General features: G+C 40.3%; 1 protein-coding gene across 5 annotated transcripts in view; it reads right to left on the bottom strand.

The window, feature by feature from the left end:
- Nucleotides 1–27,028, bottom strand: part of LOC105936296 (rho GTPase-activating protein 44) — a 128,433-nt gene that overhangs the window by 50,896 nt on the left and 50,509 nt on the right. For all 5 annotated transcript variants that reach the window (XM_036142183.1, XM_036142184.1, XM_036142185.1 and 2 more), the window contains exons 2-9: nt 9,887–9,926; nt 9,283–9,402; nt 6,936–7,012; nt 6,708–6,819; nt 3,960–4,036; nt 2,285–2,402; nt 742–810; nt 565–646 (exon numbers count right to left, since the gene is read on the bottom strand). In XM_036142183.1, coding sequence (XP_035998076.1) covers nt 565–646; nt 742–810; nt 2,285–2,402; nt 3,960–4,036; nt 6,708–6,819; nt 6,936–7,012; nt 9,283–9,402; nt 9,887–9,926 — 695 coding nt within the window. The remainder of the gene's footprint in view (nt 1–564; nt 647–741; nt 811–2,284; nt 2,403–3,959; nt 4,037–6,707; nt 6,820–6,935; nt 7,013–9,282; nt 9,403–9,886; nt 9,927–27,028) is intronic.

The raw sequence follows: 27,028 nt of genomic DNA, 5'->3' as shown, positions 1-27,028 counted from the left end.
AATTCACCAAAAAAATAAATACAAAAATACATATGATAATACATTTAGATGAGATTTATATGAGAAGCCAATTTTGGTAACACAGTTTTTTCCACACTATGGACACTTGAACCAACATTAACCAGTGATGAACGCCAAGGACTTGTCGATGTCTAACTACTAGCCTGATATTTTTTTATTTTTTCCCCTTCACAACAAAACAATTGTACTATTGTTATTGTTGTTACAGATGTTTTTAGTAATAAGCATTTCATTTATCCTAAATTGGTCTTCCACAATCTCCCTTTGTATATTTCGTATAATCAATTTAAATGGCTCTATCAATTATTTATATTTTGCTACATTAAAACTAGTCATGTGCTGTGAGTACATTTTTTAATCTAATGCAGCTCAATAAGAAATCTGTAAAAATGCAACCAGAAGAAGTATTTCATACACAGTAATTTGTGTAAGGTTTCTTAACGCTAAATTGCCAGCTTATACTCACCACTGTTATACAAACAACCACAGAGACTCTGAGAGGGGCCAGAGAGGCAAAATCACAAAGTGGAAACTCAAACTCACCCTGATGAGCTTTGATCTGCGGCAAAACACTCTGGAGCAGCTCTAATGATTTCCTGTGGTACTCTGCCTGGACTTCTATCAACTGGACAGAGACATGAAGAGACCAGAGGATCAGCGGGGGGGCATGGGTGGTGTGGACGCTTGCATCACACAGCCTGTGCAGGAGGTTGCACTTACTGTCTGGAAGTAGCTTGCATAGTCTATTTCTTTGGCCACAAAGCTGTACATGTCTGCTGATAACTGATCCTGGTGGGAAAGAAAACAGAAATTCACTCAAACCAGGAAACTGGGGGCAAATATGGAAAGTATCATCGCCTTCTTTTAGGTTTAACGCTGTCCTTGGAGCACAGTAAAAATACTGATGTATTAAATGAAAGGTGGCAAAACAATCTATCTCCTTTTTACTTCGTTGATCTCATAAAAGAGAGAAAAAGTGCCCGGGAAAACAACCTGGTTCTTGATATAAAGCGAGAATATCACCCAAAGTTGTATTTTTGTCTAAGTCAGCTGTTTTGTCCTTTGAGTGAAAAACAAAAAAACAAAAAGGATGAATCGAGATAAATATAGCTCTATAAAAAAGTATTTACCTCCTTATAGATTTCTCCTGTTTTGGCTTTTGTTTTGTCACACCTAAATCTCTATTATCAGACAAAGGTAACCAGAGCAAAAACAAAGTGTGCTTTTCAACTAATCATTTCATTTATTAAAGGACAAAAGCCACCCAAACCAACCTGGACCCATGTGAAAAAGTATCTGCCTCCTAACCTAACAACAGGTTGCAGCACCGTTGGTTGCACCAATTCTCACCAGGCGTTTATAATAACTGATAATGAGGTTTTACAGCACCATAGGATCATTCTGGCCCAGTTTTGCTTGACGAATTTTTTTAATTCATCCATAATTAATTTTTTTTTTAGCATAAACGGCTTGTTTAATATCATGCCACAACCTTTTAACTGGTTTTAAGTCTAGACTTTGGCTAGGCTGCTCCATAATCTTAATTTTTTTCAGGCTATTCAGAACTGGGTGCCCCAAACCACCACAGTACCACTCCTACCTTGTTAGCATACACTTTCTTCTGAGATGACAGTTGCAGCTTTGAGATCAGCCTTTGTGTCCTGCTGGGTGAGCCCTATGGTCCAGTCTCTCTTTTTAAAGTTGAATCAAAAATGCCGACTTTAACAGAGCAAAGACAGGCCTGAAATGTGTTTCTGTGACTTCCTGGCGGAGTCTTAAAAGCCCCTCTGGGAGTAATTTTGTGCTGTCGGTCACTCCACTGATCCATTTGTTCTCCGTTATTCTCTTTGCCGTTCACCGGCATCCCGAAAACCTAATGGAATTACACATTGCTTTGAGAATGTTTACTTCACGTTGTAAGGTCCTCTTTAAGGGATTTCCTGATTCGACAGGTCTAGCAGTAACCCGGCCTGGCTGTAGCTTAGATGAATGGTGACCAAACCACAAGTGATTCATGATTTCACAAGAGAAGGGTTCATTTTTCACAGAAGGCAAGGTTGGTCTGGATAGCTATTTCCCTTAATAAATTAAATAATCACTTTATTTGCTCAGGTCATCTTTTTTGGATATTGTTTCATTATCTGCCTAAATTAACTATGACAATGAAGCAAAAAACACACAAAGAAAAAATGTAAAGGAGCAACTGGTCATCCACAGCACTGCATTTCTCTCTTCATTGACATTTAAGATAATGTTCACTGACTCGACAGATCTCCATGCGGTTGGCTGCCTCCTCCATCTCCTCCCTGAGGTGGTCGGCCTTAGCTCCTGTAGGCTGCAGATTGCTGGACAGTCCCGAGGATTTGTTAGACTGGTGGTACCTGGGGGGGGGGGGGGGGGGGGGGGGCAGGAAATGTGGGTATTTATGATGTACAAATATTGGTGACTTTGTGTCGAAAAATAGACATCTCTAAGGCTTTCAAAATTGTTACGGTCAAGAAATGAAATGCTTTAGATTTTTATGACTGAAAACTGATCTACGAAATGCAAAAAGTTCACCAAAAGAAGTTAAACACCGAGTTGCGGTTTTGCATCCTGAAACTATCTCCACGAAGTCAAGCTAGGTCACCCTTTCTCATTTCATCTTTCAGATTCTCCGGTCCTCCCTCTGCATGTCTGAATGGCTGGCTGGGTTTCTGTCTGAGTGCAGATGATATGGAGCGCTGCCAGAGGAGTTCAGCACACAGCAGGATGATGGGAGGAATCGCTTCATATTTGGGTCACTTTAAAAAAAAACTCCCAGACTGGACTGCAGTGGGGAAAATAACATCCTGCATGTCACTGCTGATGATAACTCTGATATGCGATGAGTCAGCAGTGGGGGGGGATGTTTGAGTTTTTCACTTCATAAGGAGCTTATGGTTCTTGTCTCAGGATGGGGGGAAAAAATCAAATATGGTCAGAAAAATCCATAAACATTTTAATTTCTAAAGTGATTGTTTCTGCTGTCTAATATATTGTAAAGAAATGCCTGATTTAAACATCTGTTAACTAAAGTTTATAGAAAAGTGTGATTGTCTATTATAATGATGACGCCAGCTATGTTTGGAGAATGTTAATATTTCTCTATCCCAACAGCACATAACATTAGGGCTGCAAAATAGTATTTGTATCCTCTGAAGGTTTCCCGTATTTTGTCATGTTACTCACACAAAATCAGTGTATTTTGTTGTGATTTTATGAGATAGACACTTTCGTATTCACTAGCTGTCCCGATTCTGTCCTGATTTGTCTTTTTTTTCAGCTCTTTATCAGCTCTTTAAATAACTCCATCCATCTTCTGAGCGTGCTCTGTTCATTCATTTATACATTTTCATCTCTAACTAGCTGCACATCCTTTCAGCTCAATCAATAAAATTATTTCTCTCCTTCTTTAGTGTCCAGTTTCACACTGTAAGCCTTTGCTCTACTTTTATTTATTAGGACAATTTAAGAAATTCCAGAAATCATGTAACCATGACTGAGCTGTTGTTTGCTATTTCTTTATAGAAATTGTACTGACTATATTTAGTAGCAGGTGTTTGAGGATGAATCAGTCAGAGTCCTGTTGTGGTTTAACCCCAGGAAGCTGTCAGGAACACGTTTAACAGCACGCTGAGCATCAGAATCACTGTTATAACGAAGAGGAAATGTCTTGTTTGAACAACAAAAGCCAGAAATGGCTGTGAGTGAGTGAGTTTTTCCCAGGCTGACAGCAAAGCGCAGCGACAGGAGTTTTAACTTCACAGCACCTCCATGGTGTGCAATCAAATCCCAGTGACATTCGGTGGGAAGGTTCAGGAGCGCTGCGTTCACAGGGGATGGAGTTTCCCAGTACGTAGATCAGTGTTTATTGTCTCTCACTTACACAATAAAGTCATACACGTTTGCAGGCTCACCTTGTGCGAGCAGAGTCCATGTCCAGGACCAGTTTGGCTAAGTGTTTCCTTTGTTTCTGGATGTTTGGGATTTCCACCTGAAGAAACAGACCAAAGAGTTGTTAATGTTGGCATAAAGAAAAAAAGTCAAGGACCAGGTTGATTGTTGTTACAGGCTGGTCTAGTAAAGCACAAATCTTCATTTGTCTTGTAATGATCTGCTCAACGTCTGGAAGAAACTCAATGAGCCCTGTGTTCTGAGATTATTGTCTTCCCGCAACAACCTGGTTCACAAGTTTCCACACCCTCACATTAATGCTTCTTTGAAACACTATGTTGATTGGATTTCTAACGTTCAGTCGGTGGCATCCTTTAGGTTAAAAGTTATACAGTTATGGGGAAAAATTAGGAAACCCTATTAAATATTCAGTTCTTTATAATTGTTTACATAATGTTGTTAAATCTTTTTTTTCTGTGTTAATTCATATTTGACCTTCCATTACTCATTAAACAAAAGATATGAAAAAGTATTCCAACTAAGAAAAAAAACAACAGCAAGTTTGAAAAAGTACAAACTCGCTATAAAAAATGGAACTGTGCCAGACCACTAGGGGGAGCCGTCTGACTCAGCAGGGTTTGGCAAGAGCTTGTAGCACATTAGCAAAGATGACAGACAAATGGTTTATCCAGTCATATGCAAGGATTTTTGAAAAGGCCTCTCCTTCTGAAATACATCCCATACGATCCCAGATGGATGTGTGAAGCCGTGTGAAACCTGGCAGAACTACATCCATCTGGTGAGAGTAAGGTTCGGACAGTTGTACTGAAACTGTAATTTTGATCACAATCCAAATTGTAGTTGCCGATAAAGGTTGATTGATTGATTGATTGATTGATTGATTGATTGATTGATTGATTGATTGATTGATTGATTGATTGATTGATTGATTTTTGTGTCTTGTTTCGCTGCGACAACCAATGACGTGGGCTGAAGGACTGTGGTGGAGACAAAGTAGTTTTCATTCAACGTGAAAAAACTGTGGTGGTTTCAGCCAGAGTGGTATGACTCGACCAATTATTTACTACCAGACAAGTCCAGAAAGGAGCAGGCCTGGAGAAAACAGAGTGGCGAGGCTGGAGTGGCAGGAAAGTGAAAGCGCCACTAGACAGCACCATTGTACTGCTGTATTCCTGGCTTGTCGCCCGCTATGCGATTGCTCCCATCTGCTGTGCGAAAGGCCGGTGATAATTTCAGGCAAGCGACAGCCAGTAGAAGTGGCGACATTGTGGCGGCAATGTGAACGCACCTTTAAAGGTGTGAACGCGTGTTCACACCTTTAAAGGTGCGTTCATGTAAAGTGTGTAAAGCGTTTACATGCATGTCGATCGGATTATCAATAGTCATAAACCACCCAATTCATTCAGAAAACAATTTAATTCTGATTGATCTTAATCCGATCACAATATTTCGATTGTCTTTTTTTACATGTAGCATTTTTATTCCGAGCGGCCCTTTATTACAATTACTATTGTCCATGTAAACGTAGCTAATCAGGAGCTCCAACCAAAATCTGTAAAGCTTAAGCAGTGCAAACCTTGTTCAAAAGGCTGAGTAATTATGCTCTAATCATGTGCTCCTGTTGAGACATGCCTCTGTCTGATGGTGAGCCATTTAAAGTGGTGATAAAAGTTTGAGGGTGTTGCCCTGATTTATTTCTCACGCCTTTTTAAGATCAAAGGGTCTTTTATATCACTAGAAATGTCTGTGTTGTTTAACCTTACATATGTACAAATAAAAACAGGCTTAGTGTGCATGACATTAGAAAAGCTGGGTATGAATAATTAATAACAAAGGGGCTGGTTCAGTTTCAGACAGAACCCTTTTCTTTCAAACCAAACATCTGGAAATAGGTAAAATCTCCCCAAACAAGACCATAACACACCAGTGGGTTGTGGTCTGGTGAAATCAAACTCCATCTTTTGGTCACCTCAAAGATAATAAATTAGTTAAATTAGGTTTTAGGATTATGACTGGAATTAATAACCTTAAGCAGTTCTGTGTTTTTGGCTCACTAGATAACATGAATCCTGTGTGAAAATCTTAATTTAATTTACTAAAGAAATAGACTTCACTTGTACTTGGAAAAAATTACTTAACTTCTCTGCTCAAGCCTGATTAGGACAATATGGTGCTAAATTACATCTAGAGCGGGACATTATGTGAATCCCAATCAGAATATCGTTGGGTGTAAAATGGTCAGTAAAAGATGCCTCGTTGCAATATTTGATAGGATACAAAATTTTAAAGTTGTACGCATGCAAAGTCTGGATAGTAATTAGATTTCTTGACCTGTAAGATCAATTTTCACTGCCTTTGATTTATATTTACTCTAGCCATGCTAAAGCTGACACAGAGCAGTGGGAAATTATGATGAAGCAAAAGATATAAAAAAAAAAAGAGCCAGGAAAATATGGGCCAATGGCAACAGATATTGTCATTTCAACATTTAGAAATTGTAACGGCATTACATGTTTATATTTAGCAGTGCCACTCTACCAAAATGCATTTTAAAAATATCATAAACCTGTCAAGGCAGACAGTAATCCTAAATTACCCAGTTCTTTTTGAGGCAAGCTCAACTGTATTTGAAAATCTAGATGGTGCAACTCTACAGTATAGAGTCATAAAATGCTAAAAGTCGAACTTTAACAAATAATTTATATTTTCTAAATTATAACAAAAAGATGGGGAAAAATGGATACGTTTACCTCTGCTAGATCGTATAACGGCTCAATCACATCTTTCTCGATGGTGAGCTCGAATGAGATGAGCTCCTGTGCAAGTTTGTCCTGCGTCTCGCCGCAGAGCTTCAGCATCTTCCTGCGCCCGCCAGGGAAACACATTTAATCAGAGCTCATCAGATCTACTGCCAGTCCACGCTTGCTGACCTTCCTAATAAAAACGTGTGACAGGGTGAATAAAAGCTGAGCACTTACCCCAGGAGAGAGTCATCCCCTAGCACGGCCGCCCCCTCCACCATACACTGCGCGAGTGTCGTGAGAGGAAGCTTTTTCTGCAGAGAGACAAACTGAAGCAGTCAGCGAGTCAGCCATGGCAGCCAAAAGAGTCAGAAAACTTTGATTAACACATAAAAACACACGAGTGGACACGGAACAGAAAACTGACAGACAACACGTGTCCCACAGCATGACGCCAGGTACTGTTTTAATAAAACATCATTCACTAGAAGATCTGATGTTTTCTGACGAAACTTGAGCCTCACTTTGGAAGTATTAACATAACATGTTAATGAGCTAACAGCGTATGTTCAAAACCGTAAGTTGATTTTGACCTAGTTTGGGAAATTAACGGACCACACATAGAGGGGAAATGTAGTTCTCGCCTTAATTTTGCCCTCGGCGAGCTACAAAATCTAGGGGGCTCCTAACGACAATAAAGGGTTAAGCAACCTCAAAATTGTCAAACATTTATGTGCAGAGCAGAATAATTGAGTTCAAATCTGATTGGCCTAAGCATTTTAGATTTTTAGCTGGAGATGATCAAATACAGTCCTGGTTCTGTAAACAAACAGCCTTTATTAAATGTCAATCAGACGCTGCAGATGAAATACCCACCTTTAGCCAGCCTTGGTGCACAACCATGTCGTGTTACAGTCCATTGACAGGACATGAAATATAGTCATTAGAAAACATGTGGATTCAAGAAGCAGATAACTAAAATAAGTAAAAGTTTGGGTGCTAGCACTGCTCCTCTGGGTGTGCCACCCTGAGTAATGAGTAATGCTTCAATACGACCCTGCATAAAGGTTGATGATGTACAGTAGGTTAGGTCACAAAGGAACAGAATAAATTGACAATTTGTAAATACAATGATAGGGCTCTCTATCGGGCACATTTAATCTTTTGCACTGTTCTATTAGATGACCTAATCCTAATCGGTTTAATTTTCCTTTGTTCATTCAACTTCACAACTAGCTTTAATATAAAAAGGTTGAAACAGTATTACCATGGTAAAAGGTTGCCATTGTAATTAGTATTTGATTAACTAATAATACAGTTTAAACCACATGTACCTACTGCTCCATTAAATACTGTTAGTTTTTTGTTTTTGTTTTTTTGTCTTTCAGTCACAGCAGGTCCCACTTAACAAAAGCTGAAAACAGAAATAAAAACGGGATATTTCTGCCACCAAAAAGCCCCTCGTGTGGAACGTAGCCATTTGTATTTAAAATTGCATAAAGATGGTTTTTGCACATGTTTTTTCTCATAACTATGCAGAACAAGGACACGAGAAGCTATCTGGGTTCTTCATAGCTGTTAACTTTAGGCTTTTTTTAAATTTGTGATCAGAACACAATTTCTTGGTTTAAAGTAATAGAAATCACATGCAATGACCTCTGAAGTCAGACTTCAGCCTTGGAAAGTTTGAGGTTCCTCAATATGCCAGATCTCAAAAATCCAACATAGCTGCCTCCAGCTAACAGTGTTCGTTGCAGAAATAAACATCCTATTTGCTCTTTTTCTCATTCTGTCTCATAAACACAACTTCTTTACCCCTGGAAGTGGACACAAGGCTTCATTGTTTAAATGCATATAATGCAGCAAAATATGTAGTTATCATTTTTGCTTCGCTAATACCAGCTAACCTCATCCCAAGGAATACAACAAAGAAACAAAAATCTGTTTATTTCACTAAACAGGTTTGCCTTTAAAATAAGATTTAATGTCACTATTAGTAAAACGATTGCCCTAACTTTACATTGTTGTTCAGCTGCAGCTTGGAGCTCTTTATCTGTTGCCTCCCTTATATAAAGGCTGCAAACACACAAAGACAAACCAAAGTTTGTTCTCTGCTTGGCCTACCTGTATTAAAGTGGAAAACCAAAATTTCTGCTTTACCCTTACAAGAAATCTTTAAAATAGAGGAGAAAGGATGCTTCCCAAAATACTGGGCAGATAAAAATGCCTGTAGTGGTTTGAGAACCTTTGCAGAGGACCTATTTGCTTTCGCCGGTCGAATTCTGCTCTGTCATCTGGATTTTTTTCACCATACCATTGGAATTCGGCTTTTTTCATTTAATTTTTTCTTCCTTTGAGTTTTTTTCAACTGTTCAGAAGATTTACATAAAACTGAACACGTTGCTCATACACTTCCTCAGGGATAAACGAATCATAGCATTATTCTAATAACAATTTGTTTCTGATTCTTTAAACTGAGATCTCTGAGAATGCTGTTCACTGCAAGCAACAAATGAAACCATAAAATCCAGGAAAGTATTTCTTTACACAGTTTTTAGCAACATTTGGGCTTTTTGACTCTCACCGAGGGCGACCTGACAGACTTTTTGTCCACATCCACGCCCTGCTGACCCTGCAGACAGGCGGTCAGCTTCTTGTGCGTGCTGTGGGAAACCTGCTTGACCAGCTCCAATCGTTTCTCCACCTGAAACCGATGCACAGCAAAACAGAAAACACAAATCAGAATGTTTGGAGTCTGTCCCATCATATGCAGATGGATTGCGATAGTATAAAAAAGCTAAGTATGATTTAAACAAATCCAGACTCTGTAACTGTTTTATAGTGGCACATAAACACTATCAATCTACCTGCGCTTAAACGCCTTTCATTGCATTTTTAGACCAAGTCAGTGGAGCAGGCGCTCATACCACTGAGGGCATCATTAATCTGGTCAATTACGATGCCGCGCCCCAGATCAATCACTGGGGACGTTCAGCCTTTTGTGTTGAAGAAAAGTTCAATTTCTGTGCTCATTACAGTTGCCTGAAGGCATTTCACAGAGCCATTTGGAAAAAAAGGCGTTTTATGAATACTGAATACTTTGCACCAGTAATGATTTTTTTTTTTTTTAACCAGAGAAAGACGCTCACTCAAGCGCGCACACATATTCGATGAAGACTTATTAGTACCTGCAGTAGGTCCTCACTCAATACTTCTGTTTTTTCAGCCCTGGAAAAGAAAAACACGAGAGAGAAAAGAGGCTGTCAGGGTGAGGAGAGACAATTCTTACTGTGGAAATGTGACGACTGAGAACTTTTTGGCTGGAAATAAATGATATCAAAGGTCCAAGGAGAGGAAAATGTAATAACACATTTTGTTATGGTGTGTGTTTAGTGAGCGTGCCCCTGCATCTCCATCAGCCCTGCCGCGGAGCTTCACACAGGAACATTATGTTGACCCAATTCAGCACACAGACACAGACCAGCTTAGAAATGAAATCCAAAATAAAGGCCAAGTGGGAAACAACTAATACTAAACACTAGACGTTACAATTCATAAAGACATTGTTGTAGAAAACCTGCTTCTCTGCAAAAGGCAGTCATGTTGCTCCTGCACTGCAATTACTCGCCAAAAAAAAAAAGCTTATCCCTGATGGTTTCCCAGCCATCTACAATACCACTGACACAGGTATCACATCTGCACTGGGATGCTTCCTCAGAATCTGCAGGATTACCTTGTAAATAAGGCCTTTGTACATGTCCACCATCAGCTTTAGCTGGATTAGGAACGAGGAAACACCCTCATTAATCTCCTCGTAACAGCAGGAGCACCTTCAGAGTGCAGGTAATCAAAGCATTGTGCTTGCCATCTCCTCAGTAATTTAGATTTTTGAGGATACCTTTGCAGGTGTAGAGAGAAGGAATCATGCACGTAAAATATGTCGTATTTGGATGATGATTTTACGTCCTTAATAGCTCCCTTTTGAAGACTGCTGCTGTCATGGCCTGTCATACAGTAAGGAGCTCATTGGTTGAAGCCAATGAGCTCCTACTGTACCAAGCTTTGATGCTCCAACCATACTATCTTGCTTTGAGCATTGTCGGTCTGCAGTGGACGTAAAGAGATTCTAGCACTGGCATTAGTCCAGCTTGGCAAGTTATTGCCCAAAGTAACCACAACTGTTATAACTTTGGGCAATAACTAATGTGCAATAATCTATTTAATACATTGTGCTATAACCTGTGCAATGATCCGGAAGAACTTCTGCTGCTATCACCAGGTATATATGTCAGTACATGTGCATGTAGGCATATATATATATATATATATATATATATATATATATATATATATATATATATATATATATATATATATATATATATAATGTGTATATATAACCGGGAAGTACACATGACATCATCTGCCTACTCCGATTTCTTTTGTATTTTTATTGTTATTTTTTTCTCATTCTCTTTTTGATCCACTGTATATAGGAAGATACACTGTATATAACTGATGCACCTTTTCCTACTCCTGACTATTGACTGACTATTGAGCCGATGTGACAAGTGATTTTTTCCAATGTGAGATCAATAAAGACCATCTTATCTTATCTTAAGTACTGCTTCAAATTCTCACGAGACCAAGCCACACTGGAGTGTCCGGACAACAAAATCATGAAAAACCCACCAACTCACACCCACATGCAAAAATAAAAAGAAACCTATAGATATTTTGTATAAGCCCAAAACAGTCAGGGAACCTGATATGCTATCAAACATTATAGGGTAGACCAATGGAGCCCAGAGGAGCAGGCCAAAGTCACGAACAGTGTGTTATATCTGATTTTTGAGATCATACTTCAGTCTCATTGGTATGAAGGGGCTCTGATATTTAATCACAACTGCTGCCCTGCCACACCTTAACACTATTATATAAAATCATAGTATTTTCTTAATGAAATAAAACACATTCCCTAACTTGTGTGTTCAGTTATTTTCTGTCGCATAATTGTTAAAAATGTTACTGAAGACATCGAATTGCAATCTGTCACTGGTTGTTTCATTTTGGCCACAAATATATGAACACAGATTCACAGGAAACCAAAAAAATAAATAAATCCCAGCAGCAATATTGTCACCGCTGATCAATTAATCAATCTGATTCAGTTTCTGCATATGGCACTAACCCACACCACATGGAGTCTCAAGGCATTTTAGGAAAATAACAGTCAAATCAAACAATACGATGCCAAATCCATCATTAGAGACGTTTTCTCTGTGCTGTCCCAGCCCTCCAGGCCTTTTTCAAATATGGACTTTTAATGGTATCCAGACCCTCAGGCCTGAGTGCAGAGACAGAAACACTGACACTGCCTGGCCTTGGGCAACAGCGCAGGCTAGCAGCTTGATCTCAGTCAGAGCGGATGTTATCAAGACACAAGGCTGCCAGAGACTTGAGCTTAATAACAGCACAGCCTGCTTCCCTAGAGCGTTGGTGGCTGGAAAATATAAATATTATCTTAAATGCTATGATACAGATTATAAAGATAAGTCCAAAAGGAGCATAACAGATCTCTTGTGAGCACACCAGGAGGAAGTGAATCCTCCATTTTCTTCTTGCGCCAATTTACCTATTTTTTAAGAGAAACGTTGAATGAAGCTAGAAATAACAAATGAAAGATTACCTTCGTAAAATATCAACGAAAAGACCATTACTTTGACACTTGTTCGGATCACGACACACTTGCTGATAACTCGGTGTGGATACAATGACACAGACATTTCTTAATTAATATGCATCATTTCAGATTGTAAAACACAGTGGAGTGATGCGTTCCTTTAACTGGTTCATTAATGGATTAAACAAAACCGACAAGGTTAGACATTCATCTCATTTTAAAAACTGTTTTATTTAGTCTACAAACATAAGATGTACTGACTTGAATTCATAGAATAAATGTGAAACACCTGATATCACTCCTGAAATTCATGTAATAAATGAAATAAGGCTGTGTGACATCACGATTTTAAACACAATTTAAAACACAATTTTCTTGTTCTCTTCCTCCTGCACCAGAATCACCCCCAGCTTTCAGCATACGGCAATTTTTCCCCAAAACATATTTGACATTTGGTTTCAGCTAACCTGACAGCTACGGCTGCAGACGCACGTTGCGCAAAAACGGCAGCAAGAAGATGAGGAATTCAGGGTTTTCCTGAATGCAAAACTGTGCATTGTGCAGCAAATTTTTTATGTTTGCTTAGCAATGCTCAACAACAGCCCTTTAAGGTTTTTCTTAAACCTCTTTGCTAATGGAAAACTACTCCCACCCCCCACTCTCTCATGTTATTATGGTCACTTAGAGATGAAATGACAATAACAAAGATGAAAAAGCGAGCCGAGAATAAAGTTGCCACATAGAGATTAAAATGTAAACCAAACCAGCACTGGTGCAAGGACCTGTGCATCTCATGCCCTGTGTCAATGGGCTCTTGTTTTCACACAGGATCTTGTGACAGCGATTCTTTCTCAGCTTTAAAACCAAACTTTACCAGCACTGTCCTCACACACCAGCAATAAGCAGCAAATCAATTAGGTCCACCTTACCCGACTTCCTGAAAAGTGCTGACAACGCACCTACTGTGGCTCTGTTCTGCTAAAAACAGACTGCAGAAAAAAAAAAACCTCGCCCCGACCCCCATCTCAGGCTGAGTGGACTTACAGGGCCGTGCTGTTCCTGCGCGAGCCTCTAGTCATATTGATCTGCAGCTTTCTCTTCCACATCCCCCCTGCTGACAGGTGGTTACACACCTGTTCTCAGGCGGGAGCCCGGTGACAGGAACCAGAGAAAAAATGGGGGAAAGCAGAGTGAGAGGAGGAGGAGGAGGAGGAGGAGGAGGAGTAGGAGGTGGAGGAGTGGATGAGGGAGGGAATGTCAGACCTGACTATCTGGTCCTTTATTTCTCAATCACCAGTCGTATTCTCTGCTACCCCTGTCAAAAACATGGACTGCAAAAAAAAAAAAAATGCAAGGGTTTTATTTTATGACTGAATATACGTATCTGACACAGAGAAAACAATCACAGAGCTAAGTCAGAGGCCTCGCTGCTGCAGCTGAATGATTATTGATCTGTCTGAAGGAAGAAGAAAAAAAAAAGGCTGGGCTCAGGAGGACAATGGGATGGTGCTTTAATTCCTCCTCTGCTCCCGCGATGTGACTATTTTCTGTCCGCGCAGACTTTCATCACAAGCCGCTATTTAAGCCTGTAAGTGTCCGATTTAACGGTGGCAAGAATCTATTTTCTGAACTCCTAATGGCCCCCAAGGACCCGGATGTAAAAAAAAAAGATCCAGATGTTATCAGCGACTGGAGAGAGCTGAAATGTTTGCAGCAGCTTTCAGTCAGAGCTCCAACAGAACACGAGGCAAATGGGACAAAGAAAGAGTTGCGAAAGAGACCTATCCGAGCCTGTGTGTTGTATTTTTTTAGTGACGCTTCCCAGTATTTCAGAGAATAAAGGGGACACAAATTGAGGTTTGGAGTGTGCTCTCGAATAGTGCCTTGCAAAGACATTTATACCCTTTAGACTTCTTCATATTTTGTCACATAACAAACACAGTCAGAAACTTTTGCCCATCTTTCATTGCCAAACATTGCAAGCTCAGTCAGGCTGGAGGGATGGTGTCTGTGAACATCAGTAAATTGGATTTAGCTGTGGACTTTGACAGAGCCATTCTAGCACATGAACAAGCTTCGATTCCACATTATCTCTGGTTTTATGTTTTAGGACCGTTTTCCTGCTTGACGATTGAACTTCACCCCAGTCCACAGACTTTTGGAGCCACTAACAGGTTTTAATCCAGGATCGTCCTGAATTTAGCTCCATCCGTGTTCCCATTGGATTTTGGTCTCTTTGTTCCATGTGTTTGTTTTTGGCATGGCTTAGAGGAAAAAACTGCAGACAGGACGTGAGGCTTTCTTTAAAATGCACCCTTTTTTCATGCAACTATCTCACGAAGGCCAGATTTCTCCTTTGAAAGACATAAAGGTGTCCTGTCAACCAATTCTCTCACCTGAGAGGTGGATCTCTGAATTTCCTCTGAAGTTTAATCCAAAAAAGATTAAAAAAATAAAACAACTGGACTTCTGAAGCTTTATAGATCTGCTGGCAGGCCTTTCTAGAGCTAAAACTTGGAACTACACACTACTCCACACATTTAGAATTGAGAAAGCTTCTTGGATGGGAAGCAAAACGTCTTCATCTTCAGAATAGAAGTCCAGTTTTTATTTTTTGACTGAGAATCTTCACCAACATATTCCTCTGGCGTTACCTTTAGCCTCTTGGCTGCTTCATTGATTCACGCTCTCCTTGTCTGGCTTGTCAGATAAGATGGACAGCCACGTCTTGGTAGGCCTGCAGCAGTGTCATACAGTTTCCATTTTCAGATAACGGCTTGAACAATTGATCTGTGCGATGTTCAAAGCTTCATATATTGCTTTGTACCCTAGCTCCGCTCTAAAGTTCTCCTTTTTAACTTTTCTCTGACATCTCTGCTCTGTTCCTTTGTGTCCATGATGCTGTTTTTTTACTAATGCACTCTAAAGGCCTTCACAGAAAATCTGGACGTATACTGTGATGTCTGAAGGTAATTGGTTGCGTAGGACTTCATTAAGTGGTAACATAAGAAAAAGAGCTGAATACATATGCATGCCACACACAGTAATAAGGTGTGAATACTTTTGCAAAGGAAGCCACAACAAGTCCCTAAGTTTGTCTAAAGCCACATAGAAGACTTAAAGCAGACATCTGGAACAAGGTGCTCTGGTCAGATAGGAACAAAGCTGAAAATGTTTGGCTTGCATGCAAAACGCTACGAGGGGGAGAAAACTGACATCGGCAGGACCGCACCGGTAAAACCATAAGACATGGTAGTGGCAGCATGATGATGGAAAAAGCTGGTGAGACAGGAAGATGAATGGATATAAATACAGTAAAATCCAGGAAGGCAACCTGTTGGAGGCTGCAAAACCCTCGAGACTGGACAGGTATAGATTTCAGGCTCTAGACGTAACCCAAATGACACGCAGCTGTATTTGCAGCAAGCAATGGGAGACATGATTAACATTTCTATTTTTTAGTAAAAAAAAAAGTGAAAAACATTTATTACTTTGCGTTGGTCAGACATAAAATTAATTGAAAATACATTGAGGTTTGGGGTTGTAAGTAGGGCTGGGTAGCGTATCTAGAGTTTTTTAAAAAAAGATAGATAAGATGAGACTATATCGTTTATAAAGAGATGTTCTATTTTACATTATAATTAGACTCTTATGTATTCCAGTAGGTTATTTTCCAGCCATTTCTCATATCTACCTACAGCTGTTAGTTAAAAAAAAAAAGTGCTTATGAGACATTTGGGATAAAGCTTTGATTCAGAGATGCCTTTTTATAATTACATTATGAAAAGAAAAATATATCAAGATACATATTGCATATTATATCAAGATATTACTTTTGTTCCATACCGCCCAGTCCTAGTTGTAACATGACAAAATGTGAAAAAGTTTCCAGGAGTAAAGAGTGAAAGCTAATGTCTTTATTCAAACTTTTAAATACTTGAATGTAATTTTGCTTCTTGCAGCCCCAACAGTGACCATCCTCATCTTTTCACCTGCATATATGAAACCGCATTAAACTGACCAAATTTCTAATATCATTCAGGGAAATTTCTCCTTAAACGTCTGTGTTTGTCCTCGTATTTCTCTCTGATCACACAAAACTGTCAGCCAGCCCTGCTGTCTCAGGGAAAGGCCGAGACAAACAGACACAAATCAACAGGTCAGCAATCAACCGGCGCGCCTGAACAGCCAAACACTGCAAAGACACACGGATCCAAGCTAAAAATTGTCAAGTCCGACACACATTCTGCGTTATTTCATTGCCTTTCCTGTATGACAGTTGTTTCGACTGCATGCAGACAAACACAGCCCTGATCTTCTCAGTTATTGTGTGATAAAAAAATGAAGGTTAAAGCAAGCGAAACAGATTGCTGCAAGCCACTGAAATGAGGTTTTTGACCCAGAAGATGTAAATTAACCGAATGCTTGCAAACAATGTTCCAACCTCTACAGCCAGCAGGTGTTGCAGTACATCTGCAAACGAAAAAAAAAAACGACACAAGAACATCGTCACGAGCAGGGCTAATTATTAAGATGTCTTCAGTTTGAACTGCCATGTTCTCCATTACCAGCAGGAGGCAAGATTTAATAACACTTTGACCTAATGTTCCCCCAGAGGGAAAGTGATTTTTTTTTTTTTTTTTTTTTAAGAGTATATTAAAGCTAAAGCTGCAACATATTGTAACTGCAGTGATGCTAAATGTGTGTCAGAATGGCCGTCTGCAGGAGCAGCAGGGCCACGGGCAATGTCAGTTCGACAAATGCAACATGGCAAATCCTGACAAACATTCGTGCCTCAACAAGACTGGACGCAGAACATGAATCTTTACTGTCAAATTATTAAAAACCAGAGAATATATGTATAGATTTAGATGCATGTCATGTATATTTTCCCTTAGATCAGCCAAAAAGTGAGGATGTCACTCTTCGGTGATGACGTGCATGCTGCCAACAGTCCCTCATTGTTTGCACGTGTGAGGACAGGAGAAGGTCTGCTGTTCGTGTTACGCTGACGTTTTCCACTCAGGCAGTAGGGGGCTGGGGGGGGGGGTCTCGTAAAGCAGCATGACAGCGTTTGCAGCTGCGGAAGGGAGAGGCTGAAAAACACATGCGAATTATCATGGAAAAATGTTTTTAGGCTGATGAAATCCAAAGCCAGTACAAACTGACTGCTCACTGACGCTGAACCCAGGCGGAAAAAAGAACACATGTTACGGAACATTATCCGCTCTAGCTCTGCAGCTTTTTGTTCGTTTTTAATGACATATGAAGGGCATCACAGCATCCAGAACCAAAAGCCTCTGCTGTCGGGTCGGGACTTTACTACAGATGTTGCTTTTGTCACAGTGGGGATTCCCACTGGCAAAGGGAAAACGAGACAACAGCAGTGAGAAGTGATGAACATGTAGAAACGGAGAGGAAATTAACGTTCGAAAAGGTTTTTATTCCCCCTGTGATACATCATTTTGAAGAATTATAGATAAAAGGGGAAAAAGCAGAGAGAAAAGCCGAAGTAAAATTTTCTGAAAATCTCTTGACAAAGGCCTGCAAAGTGCAAATTGAAACAAAACCATAAGGATAGTTTGACATCTGTAGTAGTTTTTGGAGCTTGTGCACGTTCACAAATGTTGCTTCCTGGCGGCTAGATCATTACTTTGCAAAAAAAAAACATAAAAGTCTGGGAGGACGCCCCTGTGGCGCAAAGGTAGTGCTAGTAGCAGCAAACATAGCCATCCCTGGTTTGACTCCGGACCATGGAGCTTTGCCACATGTCTTCATTTTCTCTCCAAGCCTTTTTCATGTCAGCCTACATTCATTAAATGGCCCCTAGTTCCATAAATAGAAACATAAAAATCTGAACGTTTCCTACTGTGAATGCACCATATGTAAATGCACACAAACAACACGCTTTGGTGTAGCAGTTAACTATCTTCGGCATTAATGTGATGCTTTAATATTTAGTCTGAGGAAGCACATTGACGTAAGGAGCTACTTGAAAGGAAGCTATTTTCTGTGTCTCATTTATATCGGCACAACAGCTAGAGAGAGCATGAGGCTTTGAGATGACAGAGAAAGACACTGAGAAGGTGATTTCTCTAAATAGTGGGACAGGGATCTGGTACACCTGATTAATTTGACGTGGGACAGCTGTACATTTACCAAGAAAGGTTTTTATGAGAGACTCAGTGTAATAAAAAAATAATAAGAACTGAAACTCAGAACCTGGACCAAAGATAACCAAACCAAGACTGTAAATAAGTCAAACTTTTATGTTTAAACGCAGACTCTGGAAAAGGAGAAGAAAATCAGTCAGCATTACATAATGTAACCTGGCTGCACTACATAATATGTGTAGGCTTGTATTTTGAAAAACTTTTTACAAGTAATTAATTCCATTCAAGACAGGCAGGGGAAAATGGTTTATGGTGAGATAGATATAAATGGTTCAAGGACAAAAAAAAAAGCCCCCCAGTAGAAATGTTCCCGGTAAAGTCAAATTACCCAGCGTGCCTTTACTGCAAACCAAGGCGGGGGTAGGTTTGATGGTTGCTATGGCAGCAGGCATTGAAAGCGACAGAGCGGCCGGATTGAACATGAAGAGGTAGATGGTGTGAGAGGATGAATGAGGCTGTGGAGCATAATGGAGTCATTTCTCTGAAGGGGGCCTGAGTTGCAGCGCCGGTGGCCGAGCAGACGTTCGTCACAACAGAAACACCTCGGATGACATCCGTATTTCTGTGTGTGTGTTACACACCGTCCATATACTCTCCAGCTTCGTTATGCTTCAAGGTCGCCTACTTCCTTCTCATTTCAGGTTACAATTAGGTATTACTCGTTGCTAGGCTTAATTAAAGCTATAGTTGGTAATCCTGATCAGAAACACTTTTTGTTATACTGGGTAAAAGCCTTCCATCCTGAAAATAGTCAATACATTATGTATTGCATGTATTATGTAAAAACTATAACCAATCTCTGCCATTCGGTCCGAAGGGCAAGGCTTTGCTAGAGTTTTGTTCCTGCTCTCACCCATAGACGTTAAATTCTCACCCACCCCATCCCTCAAGTTGCCTTATCTATTGGTTGTCCCACATGCCAATCGTTCTAACGCACTCACGTAACACCAGTGTCCGTACTCGTTCCTTGTTAATTTCTGCTTGCTGGCTGCGCACTTCTAGTGTTAAGCTTAGCGGCTAGGTTAGCGGTTAGCGATTAGCTTAGCGGGTAGTCATTCATTGTAGCTCCGCTGCTCTCACCGTACACTTTGAACATGGCTGAGAGTCGCAAGAAGCGAATCGTGTTCATGTTTATGAGAAGAAGAGGAAGGCCTCAGTAGAAAGAAATAAGAGCAGAGTGGATGTGGAAGATTTTTTTTTCGTGCGAACCCCCTGAAGAGCAGAAGAGCAAGATAAGACGGTTTTGCGCATGCACAGTTATTCAAATACAGACTTGGGGAAACATCTGGAAAAATCACTGATTCTAGCTTTAAAGCAGCGCTGTGTAACATTTAGCCACTAGGGGGCGCTAGACCTATAACTTCCAGGTTTACTGCCCATGAAGGCCACTGGTAACACTGCACTCTCACAAAATTGTTTTCATGACAGTGCAAATTTTGGAATCTGATAGCAGACCACTCATGACCAGCAGATTGAGAAATCATGTAAACTTGTAAAGATACTTGTAAAGACAAGGCCCCATTAACCCTTCTAAATTAAATCTTACACCAGAGAACGAAGAATGTCTCTCAGCAGTTAAGCGTCATATCCATTTTGTTGTTACACCTAGAACAGTTCATTTGACTTTTGATCCGACCTTCTCAAGGTTACATAGGAGTGTTTTTGAGAAGGGCAGCCCACACGGAGCATTTATATGTACCAAGTACTGTGTATTTACCTGGAAAATCATTTACCGGTAATATATCCCAAATTATGCTAATACTTGGGTCAAAACTTACACGGTGCTGCTTTAACTTTATTGTTAGAATATGTAAATTATGTACAATCTGTGCTCAAAAATATTCAAAATAGCATTAATTCACCAAACAGATAATTGCAAAGATGTAAATAGGCTGAAAAAGTAAGAATATATTTTTTAGAAAAGATGCAAAACATCCGGATATAATGATACGAAACCCCTTTGAAAACCTTATAAAATAAACAAACGTGCTAAAAATGTGCTAAAAAGCTTCATGATATCAAGAAAGCATGTACTTGGGATACTGTTGCTGATCATTGCGTACCAACACAGCATTTGGCCTTAAGCTGTTTATAACAGACACACCTTCACTCTGATGTAAGTCCGGCAATGAATCACCATCCAACGCAACACAAAACAGCACAAGATAAGAACATAAAACTGAGGGATAAAGCTGCTCCCACCAGCACATCCCATCAAAATGCTGTTCACAGCCAGAGTTTGGAGAATCCAGGTCCAGCTCTCCCAGAGGCCTTTTCTTTAAAGGAGCGCTAAATCCCCCAAGCTTTTCCTCTAGCTGAACACAATGAAATGGCCCGACTCATTCCAGATTCACCTCGAGTACCCCAGCCCTTTTGGGCCTCACAACTGATAAAGCAAAAAAAAAAAAATGTAACAGAGGGCAAAGCTCAGAAAATGAAATAACTCTTAGGAGGTTATGCACTTCTTTAAAGCCTGAGAAGATCCAGTTTTCAGCTCCAAAGACTAAACGTTATTTTACCACTATAAGAAAGCATTTTTGATGAGCTGAAAATACTGTTAGGAATATTCGCAACAAGGTAGGACAAATACACAGCAACAGTAAAAGTCTAGAAAGGCTTTTATAAGTACCTCACAAGAGTATCGTGCCCACAAACTTCAAGGTATTTTATTGGTGTTTTATGTCATAGACCACCACAGAGTAGCAGAATTGAAATCTGAACGTTTCCTATTGTGAACGCACCATATGTAAGTGTTTCTGATTCATCAGGGTTGTGTTACAAAGCATTTTCCTAAGATAGAGAAGCTGTTAAAAGACGATAGATGGGGCTAAATATAGACCAATTCTGGAAGAAAATCCATAAGAGGCTGCCAAACTCGAGGTTCACCTTTGAGCAGAACAATGCCACTAAACATACAACCAGAGACAGTAGGGAATGGTTTAGATCACAGCAAGTGCATGTGTTCAATCGGTCCAGTCAAAGTCCAGACCTGAATACAACAGATAATCTTTGACAGAACTCAAATATTTATCTTCACATGCACTCTCCATTCATGTATTAAGTTCCTTTATAATAATGTCCAAGGTTTTCTTTGACTAATTCATAATTCTTGCATCAACATAGGTGAAGTTAAAGGATTTGGGATATGAAAATATTATCTTTCAGAGCTTTTGTTCAACTTCTGCAAAATCTTACTTTTGTTCCTGACAGTTTCTAAGAATAAAGTCTGATTGTCATGCCTACTTTTTTTAAATAACTTTTTTATTACCACAAATATCAGCCTCCATGTCCTATTCTAAGATGTTACAACATGCTGTAGGCAGATTTTCATTTTATATAAGAGGACTTTACTACAAGTAATTTATATGTTTTGTAAATTTTATTTTCTGTTCTTCTACTCTAAACTTGAGTTTAATAGCTTTTTGCACAGGTTATCGCAGATGAAGCATAAAAAGCAAAAAAGCATGAGCATAAAACCAACAAAAGCACAAAATTGTTTGACATTAATAATGAAATGAAACTAGTCAGTGTAGATTAGTGATATTCAGATTGACTGCATGTGTTTATTACCTGTCTATTAACCCTTATTAACTCAAAATGAGTTCACGCTCACCAAACCTGCAGGCCATAAATACATAAATCTGTTGCTCATATGATCCTAGCAGCTAAAACCTCACACGCTCCGCCTGCCATTAAGTGTCTCCTGACCCAACACACGCACAGAAAACCCACTCAGACAAGCCCTCCTCGTGTCAACATGTGATCTGAAGCGATGGCTTTATTTTTAAATCTTTTTACAAAGCCGCCCTAAACAGAACCGAGAACTCCAGAGCGGCTGCAGCACGCAGAAAATTACGGACGGACGACGCTGAACTCAGAGTCACAGACCGGACGGCGGAGGTGTGATACGTCTCCTGCTTTCTCTCAAACACCAAAATCCCATTTATTTCCACGAGCATATTAGCTTTAGCTGTTCTATTGTCCTCTCAGGAGCTGAATTAGGAGACGTCGCTTGCTATTAACGCCAGCTGATGCATTCATAATAAATACCTACAGGGCAGTTTTCATTTTCCACATCACCTTTGTGAGACTTCTTTTTAAAAAGTACTATTTTAAAACATGTACATTAATATTTATGGACAGGTTTGCCCCGGCAAGGGCAAATATAAGGTTCCCATGCTATAATAACCTTGAGTAAATATGCAAAGTTTTATTGTGTTCAAAAACACAATGAAAAACATGATCTAATTTCTTGTATTTTTTTTAACAGAAAACCAAAGGAAAAATATTCCTAAGCTGCAAATATCATATAACATACTGAATATTACTGGGTTGTTCATTAATGTTTATATTTTCATACACAGAATTAACCAGTGATTTAGTATAAATACCCGCAGAAGTTTGTCCTTCTTTAAATACCTACCTCTGCGAATATTAGGTGTTTTTGCTTATAGCGTAACAAATGTCTAACTATCTGATATTAAACCGCTCATAATCATGAATTGTCTTCATGAATGCAGCCTGCAGCTGCTGATAACTCATGACCTTGATGAACACGGGTGTGAAATGATTTGTTTACAGGTACAACAGTGGACCAAAATGACTCATACACCTGGCAGATTCAGGTTTAAAGTGGACGTTAACTTGGCCAACATGTTTCTTCTGACCGGTAGCACTATTAATGTGCTGGAGAGGCCTCAGTTAGAGTCCCGGCTGATGGAGAATCTGTGGAGGGAGCTAAAGATTAGGGTGATGGCAGAGAGGTCTTCCGATCTCAAAGAACTGGAAGTCAACAAAGGCCAAACGTCTAAATACCGGCGGAAACACAAAAAGACAGCAGGAAAGCATCAGAAGGGCTTGATAGATATCCTGCCAATAAAGATTTTTCCACTGATTATAGAAAAGAGTATAAATGACTATTAACATACTTTTTTTTAAATGTATGTTAAAAGTAAAGGTCTTCTAATGTTTTACCGTCATTGAGAGGCCTCTGTCTCATTTCTTATCACAAAACAAGCTTCTTGGTTATATGAAAACACTTTTGCCCGCATCTAAATCTACCAGGGGTATGAATACTTGTGGGCTTTTAAAAAAAAACACTCCAGAGCAGGTGACATCCTGCAGCAAGCCTGTTGTTGAACTGTCGGTAATTTGGACAAATCGCTGGAGTTGTTGAGCTAAAAACCGAACATCTGGTGAAGTGGGCAACCCAGACAGGTTCTGCTTATACCTCCCCTCCAGCCTCCACCCGTCCCTCCTCTCCTCACCAGGAGCGGGCACTCAGCCAGCGATGTGCTGTACAAAGTTTGGCAAGCACGTTTGTGCTCCGGGGCAGTTCCCTCATCCCCCTTCTTTTTATCTCTTTCCAGCTCAATTCATTTTTTCCCCCCTGTCCTCCCTCCTTTACACCTCTGTAAAAATCTTTGTCGGGGCCTCTCGTCACTCGCTGTCAGCCTTCCCAGTTCCCTGAATGGGAGGAAAGCGGGATCTGGCAGCCAGCGGGCAGAGGACAGACTGTTGGACTGGTCTCTGCGGGAGCACTGATGAGCGGGTTGCTCTCTGCTGCCAAGTCCTCGTCATACTCAACACTTGCAGCGAATGACTAACAACTGTGAGAAAAAGGAGAGCGAGAAGCAACCAGGAAGCAGTCGGGAAATCCTCGGGGACAAAAAAAACGGGCCTCTCTGTTGTAGGGGCCGTGCGAGGAGGCGAAGCAGGTGACGGGCAGGAGGAGACGGCGTGCGGCGGCCGAGGCACGAGTTGTTGCAGATCTGCTGCACGACGTTTACCATCGAATCTTGTTGCTGCTACGGACAGACGGTTCCCTAGAGTCGTCGCTCCACTTCTGTGGTCCTCCCTCCCCGTCTCTCACGTCGCCATATGTGCCGCAGCTTCTCGGTGAAAAGCGAGGTTACGGCGTCACCGTGGATACCAGTGACCTCATTCCTCTTCGGTCACGCAGCCGGGGCTTCGCCGCTCACTTCAGAGCCTCGGCCTTTGTCCTGCCACATTTCTCAGGGCAGCAGTTTGTGCAGAAATCCCCCTCTGGCTCATCAGACCGACAGCTCGCTAACACACTGGGCGTTACAGTTTCAGGCCTGCGAGCTGGGATTTACAGCATGAAATCACTTCCTCCTTCAGACATCTGTCATTGATCACAACAAAGCCACCCAAACAAGCTAATTATAAGCGTGTAATATCCACGAATTATAAAATTAATCTAACAACGTTGAAGTTAGAGTCATCTGAGCTGTGCCAAACTGATAATGCTACGACATCCAGATACGGAAGTGTAAGAAATGCCATAGAGGCTGCATAAAATTAGATATTATGGATGACAGACTACAGTTTCATTTGCTATCACTCTGCTATACACTTTTATATTTGATGTGGTAGAAAACCTAACAATAAATTGGTCTCTCTTGACGTTTCTCTCCACAGCTTTATGTTAAAAAGAGCTATTAAACGAATTAAATGCTTGACCGTGATCACTGCAAACACCAGCAGATATAAAATACGCCTCCTACCTATTAGAAAAATTCAGTTTACATAGTAGTACACATTTAATAATACATACAACACATTTAATTCAGATGTTACTGTATAAATACAGATGCATGTTAATGAATTACCACACCACCAACTAAATAGATTAGATAGATTAGATAGATAGAGAGATAGATAGATAGATAGATAGATAGATAGATAGATAGATAGATAGATAGATAGATAGATAGATAGATAGATAGATAGATAGATAGATAGATAGATAGATAGATAGATAGATAGATAGATAGATAGATAGATAGATAGATAGATAGATAGATTCATTACCAAGTTATATAGTTCAAGTGTTTATTTCTTTTAATTTTGATGATTATGGCTAATATCCATCCATCCAGTTTTCCGACAAGATTATCCCTGCTGGGGTCACGGGGGTTGCTGGTGCCTATCTCCAGCTGTCAGTGGGCGAGAGGCGGGCTACACCCTGGACCGGTTGCCAGTCTATGATTATGGCTAATAGCTTATGAAAAGCCAAACTTAGTTTCCCAACAAATGTAAATATTATAAAGGATCAAAAAACTTAATTTTATCACAGAAATGTGAGCCTACTGAAAGGTATGTCCATGTACTGTCCATATACACTCAGTTCTTGGTTGGGCGTCCTCTTGCAGGAAGTACTCCATCAGTAGTGCGGGGCATAGAGGCGATCGGCCTGTGGTTCTGCTGAGCTGTAACGGACGTCCAGGTTGCATTGATAGTGGCCTTCAGGTCATCTGCCTTGTTGGGTCCGGTGTCTCTCATCTTCCTCCTGACAGCAGCACCTCGATTATCTATGGTGTTAAAGTCAGGAGGGGTTGCTGGCCAATCAAGAACAGGGACGCCAGGGCCATTGAACCAGCTTCTGGTACCGTTGGCAGTGTGGGCAGGTACCAAGTCCTGCTGGAGAATAAAGTCAGCATCTCCACTTCAGAAAACCCAGTGGACCAACACCAGCGGATGACATGGCATCCCAAACCATCGCTGATTGTGGAATCCTCCCTCTGGACTTCAAGAAACATGGATTCTGTTCCTCTCCAGTCTTGCTCAAGACTTCAGGACCTTGATTTCTACATGAAATGCAGAATTTCCTTTTATCTTAGCTCATCAAAAGGAGGAAAGGAACTAAACCGTGACCTTTTGTGTCTTTTTTTTTTAGAGTTTTTTTATTGATCTTAATTTTAAATGAAGATTATTTTAGAATATGCAAAATCAAAATCAACAGGAATAAACTCTTATCGCTGTGAGCGTAATCAATCTTTACTTTCCACGTGACGTGCCAACATGAACCTGTATGAAGTTTCCAGCTGAGGAGAACTAAACAGGTTGTGACACAATTATCAGGGACACCAAACTTATCCATGCCAAGATTCATTTTCCAATTGCTTTAAAAAGCTTTTACACCACGGCAAATGGGAACTAATCAAGCAATGCTGACTGAAACAGGTTTTCTACGCAGTTTTCACCCTATTACATCATGACTAAAGGAACATTTCAGAGCATTTTACCTCCCGTGCTCAAACCTGCCACTATGTTTCATATAATAAACATTTTCACAGTAACCTACATTTCCTTTAATGTTCCTGTAAAGCCCTTGTACTCCTGACATGCAGTAAAACACTTAGTATGTTAACTATGTTGATCATGTAGTCTCTGATGAGTTCTTGTGCGCAACAGGGTAATAGCAGTCTTGGGAAATCTCAAAGCACTGAATATCCTTTCAGCAGCTCAGAAATGCACACTATACACACAAGCTGAGAATCACACCCAAGTACGCCGAGAGACATATAGCGTTGCAGCTGGGATTTGACTTCAGGCGACTCTACAGATTTATGGAGCGGCGTGGCCGGTTCCTATGAATACAAATGAAGGTTTAGTGAACACTGACAAGCCAGGCTGCAGATCTTTTCTCCCGATCACACCAAAGCTTGTGT

The sequence above is a fragment of the Fundulus heteroclitus genome, chromosome 10 (assembly GCF_011125445.2).
Source record: "Fundulus heteroclitus isolate FHET01 chromosome 10, MU-UCD_Fhet_4.1, whole genome shotgun sequence".
In the NCBI taxonomy this organism is placed as follows: domain Eukaryota; kingdom Metazoa; phylum Chordata; class Actinopteri; order Cyprinodontiformes; family Fundulidae; genus Fundulus; species Fundulus heteroclitus.
Note: the sequence above shows the minus strand (reverse complement) of the source record. Positions and strands in the feature narration are given on the sequence as shown.